The following is an 11,714-nucleotide window of genomic DNA, read 5'->3' on the forward strand; positions in this document are numbered from 1 at the left end:
TCCGAGGCTGGGAGAAGAAGGGAAAAAGCACAAGAAGAAAACTAAAAGGAAATGGATGAAGCAGTCAAGCTCCAACTGACGTGTCCTACTACACCACTGTCCTGGAATCTACCACATTGTGTATCCAGATATAATTTAATTTGACTTCCCAAATACCACAGTATTTGAACATGTCTCCAGATCATTGGTCATCAGGATCACTCGTTAAGTAATATTACTTAGCCCCTCCATGTTCTCACCCTTCCATATCTCTGTATTCTGCTTCAAACCTACCACAACCCTTTAAGCAGTCCATGTTAATTGTAAAATTAAGGGAAGGGCTTGTGCTTTATACAATAATTGAACCACAGTGTTTATTTATTCACGATTTTAAAATAACACATTTAACCCTTATGTTTTTATAATACTTAAGTTTTAGAATATTTATACAAAAACTGCCATTAAGACACTTGGGATTGAGCTTCTCTGCACTAAAAGTTGGGAAGCTAGCAATGCAAAACTCGACCAATACAGTGCTACCACTGAGAAAAATGTATGTGTTGTGACATGTTTACTTAGTTTCCATTATAAATTTGTGCATAAAAATTACTAGTAGAACATGTTGACACTAAAGCAAACTGCCAATAGGAATAAATTTTGGAAAGAATCTGTAGATGTAAATACATAGGAATGCAAACATGCCTGATCGATCGATATATATCACTGTTATGCTTTTTGTAGGTTTGTGTTTTTTAAATAATTTGGCATCTTTAAATATCAGTTTAAATCTAGACACTGTCCTGAAAACAAAACGTATTATTTGTTCTACAGTGCACCAGTGCCTCAGATCACAGATGTCTGAAATGTGGAAGAACCAGCATGAAGTTAAAGAGTTTGTATATTTTTGTTTTGTGTAACTCATATTATGCAGATTTGAATTGACGTTAATCTGTAACAGTAACCAATGTATGATTGAAATGCATCTCCCATTTGAGCAAGCTGATTACTTTTTCATTTTTGTTCATAATTCCACATTATTTTGAAATGGCAAAAAAAAAGTTCCAGGAATAAAATCTGATCATCTTAAAAACATGCCATTTTAAGTTGTTCATTTAGTATAAAATATATCACGATAATTGGGTTGGTGTTTTTGTACATTTAGTCAACCAAGATTTTTGATCAAAGTCTGATCACTACATTTAAATCTCCGAACTGCTAAGAAACATCCACTATGATTTACATAGCCTCTGACGATAGAGCCATATTCCACTTATCTAATTCCTGAGCAGGTCAATCTCGCTTCAGCAAAGTTAATGCACTATTTAACTAGATTACCTACATCAATTTAGTTAAAGTTAAAAATCTCACAACACCAGGTTATAGTCCAACAGGTTTAATTGGAAGCACTAGCTTTCGGAGCGCCACTCCTTCATCAACCACCTGAGTGGTGCTCCAAAAGCTAGTGCTTCCAATTAAACCCATTGGACTATAACCTGGTGTTGTGTGATTTTTAACTTTGTACACCCCAGTCCAACACCAGCATCTCCAAATCATGATATAGGTAAAATTTGCATCTGTGATAAATCAATGAGCCAAGACCAGAAGGGGCCACTGAGATTAGTGGGACAGTTAAGCTAAATGTATAAAAGCAAAATCATGCAGATGCTGGAAATCTGAAATTGAAACTATTATGTCTATTAGTTACAAACTTTGATCCTCAGCCACTAGTTCAAGCAAGATTCATCAGTACTATTTTGTGGTAATTTAGTGGAAATGGACAAAATATGTCCAACCTGAAAAGGGCAAATCTGAAGTGAGCCCATCATTCTTGGAGCCATTCTCCTAAACACCTATTAGGTCCACTTTCGTATATAAATGGAATGAATTTGGAATTGAATTGTCATTACCTGCTTCTCTACTATTAGAAGATGGACCTTGGAATCCTCTTCCATCATTAAACTGGTTTATTAGTCCATTTTGATAACTGATGACAAAATTGTGCTAACAGAAAAGTGAGTATCTTTGCAGATTAGTTAAGCTACTGATCTTGGTTCATTTATCTTGTGATGAACAGCATCGTAACCTGTTTGTTCAGTAGCCTTTGTTTCGGGTAGCTTCAAATACCATTTCAACAATGCTCTGATTTTTTTTTGCCAAATGACTTCCCTTCTCTTTGCACTTAGCAGAACAGATTTTGCTTACTAGATGAGTGGCTAGTTATATTTCTCATTCTTTTGTTTAGGATGTTCGCTGCAAATGCAGAGCAATTATTGGTCAAATCTCATGTCAACCTCAATATCAGTGATACAAATCTAGTTCAAGGCTTTGAATTAACAAAATATTCCTATTTCAGTTGAGTGTCTTCATCTTACCTCCGAATACAAAAAACTTAAGTCGCTTATTTTAGCACCTTTTTTTCATAATAACTGCTAAGAGCTGCCCCATTGGTGACTGAAGTAGCTATTGAGTGATCTGAATGTTACACTGTTTTGGACCTTTGACAAGTTTCTTTCCTTTTATGGTTTGAAACTAGATGCCTTATTTTTAAGAATTCTTTCAAACAGTAGAAAGTCAGATATATGAAAATAAAGTTTCCTTTAACCATGCAAATATGTAGTATGGGAACTATTGCTTGTTGCAGACTAACGTTGTTTGTTCTATATTGTATTTGAGAAATTATACCAACTGCATGGTGAGTAAGGAAACATTAAAATTATATCTCTAATCTTTTGATAGGAAAGCTTGGATAATCATATTGATCACCCTTCTCGTCCTTTTAATCCTGAGCATGGCAGGAAATATTTTTCAATATTGTCAAAAAAATGGTTGTTCTGGATTCCGCAGTGAGTACTCCTATCAACGATTGAATGCATCTAATGGACAATTAACCTGTATGGACTTCCCTGAAATTATCCCATTGAAACAGACTAATTCATCTATTGAAGAAGACAGAAGCTCAGAACCTATGAATTTTTAACAACTTTAAATTTGCATGTGAATACAATCTCTACTGCTGCCTTGTTTTATTTCTAACAAAGAGCAGCTGAATTTGTTTTGAATAAGGAGAACCTGAATGGGTTCTACAGCCAGTTGTCACCTAGACATCATCCTCAGGAATTGCAACACTGTGAAAGAAATGTACTTCTGTATGTGAGAGAGTAACTTGAAATAATATCAAAACACACTAGAATTCATTTGCCACGTTTCCAATCATAAAATCTGAAGATATATTTTTGGCAAGATGATTTCCTTTCACATCTTTTATTTTGTACCCTAATTTTGTTTAATGTGACCAAATCCACAAACTTAACTTATATTCCATAAACTTTAAATATTCAGGATGATTTGATCTAATTTTTCAAGATAATATGGTGAACTGTTCAGGTTAATTGGTAGAAACTATTTCTGCTCATTGGGACATCTCCAACAAGGAGACCATAGCCTAAAATTTAGAACTAAACCTTTCAGGTAAACTTAGGAAGCATTTCCATATGCCATGCTTGAGGTTTGGAAGTGTTGCCTACAAATAACAATTGATACAAGGTCAATTGTTAATTTTAAGTCTGAGTTGATTTTTGTTAAGAAAAGGATATAGGGAAATTTTGAGTATATGGAGTTAGGTTACAAATCAGCCTTTGATTTCACTGGAACAAATTAAAGGGATTAACTGGCTTACTCCTCTTAGGGTTTTTAATAAATCGCAGGTATTCATAAATTAACAAGATGCTTTACCTGTTAAATCAATACTGTACTTGTGACATGGGAATCAGAATTATGGTTTGACTACCGCTCGTGCATGTCAGCTGATTCTGAATGCAATTTGCCAAACTGGTGATTTGGGTAAATTCTACATCAGCATTTGTTCTTCATCTCAAAGGACAGCTAAATTCCCACATTAACAACATTTTTAAAAGCGTTTGGAGAAATACATAGATAGAAAAGGTTTAGAAGGATATGGGCCAACTGCAGGGAAGTGGGGTTAGCATGGCTGGACATTTTGGTTGGCATGGAGCAGTTTGGGCCAACGGGCCTGTTTCCATGCTGTAGGAATTTGTGACTCAGTGGTGTATTTACTGTATATTTATTACAGACGGTTAAAATTAAGTTTAAACTTTTTTCTATTCTGCCTGTTCTTGGAACGTACTGATGAATGGTGTCTTGACTTCCAGCAGTTTCAGGCAACTTAAACTGAAATTGGTATCAATCTAAGAACTTGCTCAAAGTATTGCTGACTGGAGTAAACAAAATGCAATGCCCTTGCTTTGCCTCCAGATGTTTACACTGTTCTTTGCAAAACACAATTCCTTCGCACTTAATGTTCTTGGGCTATGCAATGGGACAAGGTACGATAAAATTGATATTTACCATTGCATATCCATTTGCTTTCAAAATATTTTATCTGCTGATTGCGTATACAGCATTCTTGGCATAAGTGGTTCCCAAGATTCCATCAGTTCTGTTCAGTAAATGATAATGCTGTAAATGAGACTAACAAAGGTGGATGTGCTTGTCATTTTGCAAAGAATCACCTCATCAATTCTTTGGCTTATGTTGTTGCATGAGAGTAACATTTACACACACAATTGTGGGCACTACTTCAAATCCTATTATTTTGTTGCTAATGGATGATTGAGAGTGCCAAATATTTAACTGCCATTTAAATCTTTCTCTGGATGCCAATGAAGTTTTTCTTAAATTATGCCTTAATTGAGATTAAGGTGACATCATGGAGCCATTTTGGCTGAGTCAGCTATATAAATTTTGTGCTGTAGAGAGGAAGCATAGATTTGAAAGTCAAATTAACAATGTGTTGGTTGAAAAGATGTTGCCCTTGTATCAGATTATGAATGACAAAAGTCTTCCATTGATCTGCATTTTATAATGCACTTTAGTATTGTTCTCAGCTGGGATTTATCAAGTTATTGGTTTTAATCTTAAAATGTTAGATTATCATCTGTCAGACTGGAATGTAATTTTTTTCAAATGTTGTTAAATAATTCTTGTGCTAAGTTCTGACTTTTTCATAGAGCCAGTTGAGAAATTTACATTATTGCTGTAACCTACAATCTAATCATGGTGAATTTGACTTGGAAAGTGGTTGCCTACTTTTATCTAATGGAATGAATGGCATAAATTCCCCATCTTGCTTTCATAACATTCACAATTCAGCCAATTTGTTAACCTATCCACTTGACTTGGCTAAGCAATTGTTGTGAATTCCTTTTATTCTTAAAGATACCCAAATACAATATTTGTTTAAATTGGGAGATCATGTCCTTGATTTCTACTTTTAAAATTCCAATCTTTACCACTCTCCACTGAGATTACAAGATCACAAAACACCTTCCTTATAAAAGACTTATTAAAATATATATTGAACTTTAAATGTTGTTTAGCATATATTCAATGCATTTTGATTAAATACTAAAACGATGGTGTGTGCTCTGTAGTTAAAGCAATATCTGGCAAGTTATCTACCACATGCCTGAATAAAGATATTGCTTTGATCTCATTGAAGCAATGATCTAATTCATCATAACAGCACTGTTTACCTCCATCAACATCGACCTGGCAAAGGAAACACTTAACACACTTATAGAAGAGACCATCACACACACCCCAACCACCATCAATCACATTACCAACAAAAACATCATGAAGCTAGTGGACCTGTGCCTCACCACCTACTTCACCTTCAACAACATAATCTCCAAACAAACCAACGGCACACCCAATGGATCTCTGCTATCAGGATTCATAGCAGAAGCAGTAATGCAAAGACTAGAACAAACAGCCCTACCAACCATCAAACCAAAAATCTGGGTCTGCTACATAGATGACACCTTTGTCATCACAAAACGAAACAAGATAGAAGAGACATTTAACGTCATCGACAACACCCTCACAGGCATAAAGTTCACCAAGGAGGAAGAAACCGACAACAAACTCGCATTCCTTGACATCACAGTCGAAAGAAAGGACAACGGAGACCTACAAACCTGCGTATACAGAAAACCGACAAACGCTGACCAAATGCTTAACTACACCAGCAACCATCCCATCACACACAAACGAAGCTGTATCAGAACACTATTCCAATGAGCCACCACACACTGCAACACAGACGAACTTCGGAAAACAGAGGCGAACCACTTATACAACGTATTCAAGAAGAACGGATACTCTAAAAATACAGTCCGTAGATTCCTCACGAACAAACCACGACAAGCAGACCTAACACAGCCAGAAACCCTAACCACCTTACCATACATCAAAGAAGTTTCAGGAATGACAGCCAGACTACTAAGACCCCTCGGGATCCTAGTAGCACACAAACCCACCAACACTCTCAAACAAAAACTAACAAACTTAAAAGACCCAGTACAACCCATGGACAAAACCAACGTCATCTATAAAATTCCATGCAAGGACTGCCACAAACACTACGTAGGACAAACAGGAAGAAAGTTAGCCACCAGGATACACGAACACCAGCTAGCCACAAAAAGACACAACCCTCTCTCTCCCTCATAGCCCTACACACGGAGGAAAAAAACCACCATTTCGACTGGGAGAACACATCTATCCTGGGACAGGCTAAGCAAAGACATGCCAGAGAATTCCTAGAGGCCTGGCACTCCAAACACAACGCCATAAACAAACACATATATCTAGATACCATCTATCAACCCCTCAGAAAATGAACAGGAAATGACATCACCACAAAACCCAGGAACCCCATCCAGGACAAACCTATAAATAGAAAGCCGGAGACAACAGCTTCGCTTCACTTGGAAGTTGCCACTGATGATGTTACCTAGCCAGGTAATGAAATGTCTGGATATCAAACCTTACAGCTCAGCGAGCAAACCTACACCCTAAACCTCAACCTGAGCTACAAACCTTCACAAACCTTGCAAAAATTGCTTTTACTGTAATAACATATATTGTCCACCCGTATTTCTTAATATATTTAACTAACTCCTCAACTATTCTGTTGTGTCTCTTAATCCTCATATTTTTTACAAAGGGACACCAACCAGAAATATGTGCTATTGTTTCTGAAGGATCATTACATCTTCGACAACTTTTGATGTTGAATGGCCTGCCATACGATAATATCGCCCTTGTTGGATATAAATTCGTTCGTAATAACAGTTTCCTCATTTTAAAAACAATTGTTAGGCAAATCACACCAGACCTATTCTACTAGAATTCATGTCACAAGTGTCAAGCAATGACCATTTTTCCAACAAGAGGGAATCTAACTAGTGATGGTGATTTATTGCTATTACCATGGCTGAATTGACTGCTTAAAAATATTGTGGGGTTACCATTAACCAGAAACTGAACAGGATCAGCCGCTTAAATATTGTGGCCATAAGAGAAGGTCAGAGGTTAGGGATCCTGTGGCAAATAATTCATCACCTCCTTCCCTAAAGCGTATCTCCATCTATAAATCAGGAGTGTGATGAAATGTTCTTCCTACTTGCCTGGATGAGTGCAGTTCTGACAATACTCAACAGCACCCAAGACAAGGCATCCCAACCATCATTTTCAAAACTCTCTCCCTCCACCATTAGTGGCAGCAGTGTGTACTTCTACAAAATGCACTGCAGCGACTCGCTAAGGCTTCAATATACCACCTTTCAAATGTGCAGCCTTTTTCCACCAAGAAGAACAAGGACAGCAGATAGATGGGAACCCCTGTAAGCTGTCCTCCAAACTACATACCATCCTGACTCAGAACCATATCACCATCTGTCAGCAGTATAGATATCCCTTGGGGTTCCATTGCTTTGTAATTAGAAGCTGGAAGAAAAACAGGTACAGGCTGTCATGCATCAGCAATATGGACGACACCCCAATGAACTTTGATATGCCAGGGAACAGAACTGTGGATAAGATTGGAGCAAAGGCAGTTTTAGTTAAGACTAATGGCCATGAAAAGAGTTGATTCACTGTGGTACTTGGTTGTATGGCAGAAGGAACAAAGTTAAACCGATGGTGATTTTTAAGTGGAAAACACTCTGCCCAAACAGAAATTTCCAAAAGGCGTTGTTGTCCTTATCCATGAAAAAGGATAGATGGATGAAGGTGGCTGCAAGACTTGTATTAGGGTGGCCTGGAATATGCGACCAAGTAGACTTAGAAAGGGAAAAAGCTTACTGGTTTGGGATATGTTCAGATCACACAGAGTGAAAGGTGTTATCATTGATGTTTGAACTAACAAGACTGACATTGCAATGATTCATGGGGGCCTTACAAGCATGGTGCAGCCACTGGATATTAGCATAAGTAAACCCTTTAAGGACTTAGTACGGAAGAAATGGGACACATAGATGCAAGAAGGGGAAAAACGCTTCACAAAAGGTGGCAACATACATGCTCCATTACTTGCAATTGTATGTGAGTGGATTGTTGAGTCCTGGAAGGAAATGTAAAATTAAATTGTGAAAGCCTTAAAAAATTGTGAAATTTCTGATGCTTTAGATGGCACAGAGGATGACTATTTGTGGTTAGATGGAAGGGATGACAAATCAATTGATGATCACCTTTGAGAGTGCAGTTGAAGATGATCCATACGATATATGCTTGACCCAGACGACTAAAATGAATTATCCAGTGGTGCAACTGATGAGGGCAGTGAATTTGAAGGATTCGAATGGACTTTTGCATGTACCGGTAAGTTTTCTTTGAAGCAGCTATCCCGTAATATTTATGATATACAGTGAGAAGAGTTTTTTGCTGTGAATATCAATTTTTTAATGTAAAGTGTTTATCGTGTATTATTAACAGTTTCATGCGGTCTTTTTTTCTTAATAAAATACTATCAAGCTTTTTTTTGTTTTTACTGCTCCTCTGGTGTATTTTGTGAATTGTGTGTTGTTCAAATAGCGTCGGTAGATGGCCTGACCACCTGTTAGTATGCCTATTAACTTTTCTACATATATGTAGACTTACATGCACTTTATGGTACTGGTAACTGAAATACGACTACTGTTCTACCACAGCAGGCAGAATGGAGACAGTTATTCTGTAGATAAGTATTTAATAAATAGTGGCCATAATTATTTTTCCTTTTGTTTCTTATTTTAGAAAGAGATTTGGCTCTTCTTTTTCCATTTTTGACTCACGCCAAATATGAATTTCATGCCCTTGAAAACAATACCTCGTGTATAAGTCGACCCTCTAATTTCAGCCTTAAAAGAAAAGGTCTTCAAAACTCTACCTATATGTGAGTATATATGGTAATTTTTATAAACCTCCATAAGGTCAGTCCTCAGCCTCCGATGTTCCAGAGAAAAACATCCCAGCCTGTCCAGTCTCTCCTTATAATTCAAACCTTCCAGTCCAGGCAACATCCTTGTCATTTTTTTCTGCACCCTTTCCAGTTGAACAACATTCTTCATATATGAGGGCAACCAGAATTGTATACAGTATTCCAAAAGGAGCCTCACCAATATCTTGTACAGCTGCAACATAACGTCCCAAAACCTATACATACATTGAACCAAAAGTTGTATTCACCCATGAGAAATTGTAGCTGCTGCTCAATGAATACTGACATTAAACTCTTCAAGGTCTCTAGCACAGAGCAGCAGAGTTTCTATTACAGTGCCTTCTTGGAAAGTGTAGGTCACCAAACATTTTGGCTTATTAAATGACAATGGATCAAAATTAAAATTGACAATGAATTTCCTAGTACAATCCTTTAATTTTTCTGGTGTCGTTTTTCTTGAGTGTCATTACCAAATAGATTCACAAAGTAACCACCCCCACTCAACAACTATCCTGGGACACATTAAAAAGTACAGACCACGCTGGATTTAACTTATGTCCTGTCCCTGTCATGTCACAGCATGTTATAGAAACAAGCCATAATATGTTCTAACATGTCCCTTAAAAATATTGTACTGGAAAGCATATTCTATCAATAGGAAAATGAACAGGTGCTGAATATTTACCAATCTTGTGTGTACACATTAGTTTTGCATTGCAACTGGGAAAGAATTTGCATAAAGTGCAGCAGACTTTACAATGCAATTAACATTTTTTTAGCTAAAGATGTTAAATTTCCTTCCTTGTCACCTGTTTTGTCCACCTGATCCAGAGTTAATTTTAACTAGTATAAACCCACATTCCATATACAAATTACATTAACATATCAACCGTTACACACTTCCTGGCTGCAAGGTATTTCTGCCAGTAGAGTTAATCCTCTCATTTATTAATATTCCCTCACTACATTATACATTATCAATTGGTTGAAACATTAAAGCCCTTTTTAACAGTCAAGTATTACATGAATAATTTGTTTCAGATGTGTTTTGGTGCTCCACTATTGTTTGCTCCATTTCCATCTCCACTTCATCCAAACAGCTACATGAACATAAGCATCCTCGTTTTGGCTGTGACCAGGAAGCAATACGATATGCCAAAGCCATGACAGGTAGCAGCAAATGATCAACCATCGCAGGGACAAAAATTCTTTTGGCTATCCCTCTATTATTGTTATTGACAACCAAACACTTTATCATCTGCCATAGAAAAAAAACTTAATCAAGAATTGTAGAAATATATTGCAAATGAAAACAAACTACAAATTACACCAGTTTTCAATATTCCTTTGCCTATGCAGTAATATATTGGTAAGAACTTACAGAAGTCCGTCAGCTTAGTAAAGTACAGTAAACAGGTTTATAACATTTAGTTCTGAGTATTTAAATCAAATCTGGTAATTTCAGAAAATTAAGTAGAAAATAATTGATATAAGTAGGATAACAATAAATAAATATTGACAACAAAGTGAAATAATTGATATGTGTGGGAGAAAATCAGTAAATATTGACAACAAAGTAATTAGGTTCAATATAAGATAGATAATACTCAAAAATAAGAGTTTTGGACTGAAAAAAGCAAAGTTTAGCATTGGCTATTATAAAATTGGTAAAAGAAGAAATTATACATTGTAAGTATTCTTTTGTGTCAGATTGTACATTCAAAACTTATTTCTATGAAGATCAATTTGACTTGCACAATAGCTATTGAATAAGCCACCCATTTTAATCTTTTCCAATTTCCTGATCTGCCACATGATTTCTTTGGAACTAGACAGCATTTAGGGCTTAGTAATGTATCTTTGGCTCCATCCAGGACAACATGTAAGTACTTCCAAACTGATCTTGTCTTCCTATAATCTCACCAACATTCTTCCTCCAAATCCTCATTTATCCACGTCTCATATCCCACCTTATATTGCCCAAGCATAGAGCCGCAACACAATTAATGACTCCTAAACCCCAGCCTCACCCTCCATTTGTTGAGTGCAACTTCTGTTCAAATTTCCCTACGAGTATAGAAAATGCTGTTGAAAGCGTCTTGGTGAGATACTACACTGCATGTTGTAGATAGTACACACTGCTGATGCTGTCAGTGGTGGATGGAGTGACAATTAAATGGGCTGATTTGTCCTGAATGGTATTAAGTATAATGAATGTTGTTAGCGCTACACTCATCCAGGCAAATGTAAAGTACTCAGTCACATTCTAGATCATGACTTGTAGTTGGTGGAGTCAGGTGGTGAGTTACTGGCTTAGAATTTCTAGTCTTTGATCTGCTGTTGTAACCACAGCATTTATATGACTGATTCAGTTCAGTTTTTGATTACTGTTAACACTGTTGGTGATAATAGTAGATTTAGCATGAGAGTTTATTGAACGTCAAGGGGCAAT

At 36.6% G+C, this 11,714-nt stretch overlaps 1 protein-coding gene across 2 annotated transcripts in view; it reads left to right on the forward strand.

Annotated features, from left to right (window-relative positions):
• Positions 1-8,821, forward strand: part of nagpa (N-acetylglucosamine-1-phosphodiester alpha-N-acetylglucosaminidase) — a 49,211-nt gene extending 40,390 nt beyond the window's left edge. The window contains exons 10-11 of one of the 2 annotated variants that reach the window (XM_072570185.1): positions 811-871; positions 2,716-8,821. In XM_072570185.1, coding sequence (XP_072426286.1) covers positions 811-871; positions 2,716-2,956 — 302 coding nt within the window. In that variant the 3' untranslated portion in view covers positions 2,957-8,821. The remainder of the gene's footprint in view (positions 1-810; positions 872-2,715) is intronic. The other variant, XM_072570186.1, reaches the window with a different exon arrangement.
• Positions 8,822-11,714: the final 2,893 nt, after the last annotated feature.

Source organism: Chiloscyllium punctatum, chromosome 5 (genome assembly GCF_047496795.1).
Source record: "Chiloscyllium punctatum isolate Juve2018m chromosome 5, sChiPun1.3, whole genome shotgun sequence".
NCBI classification, from domain to species: Eukaryota; Metazoa; Chordata; class Chondrichthyes; order Orectolobiformes; family Hemiscylliidae; genus Chiloscyllium; species Chiloscyllium punctatum.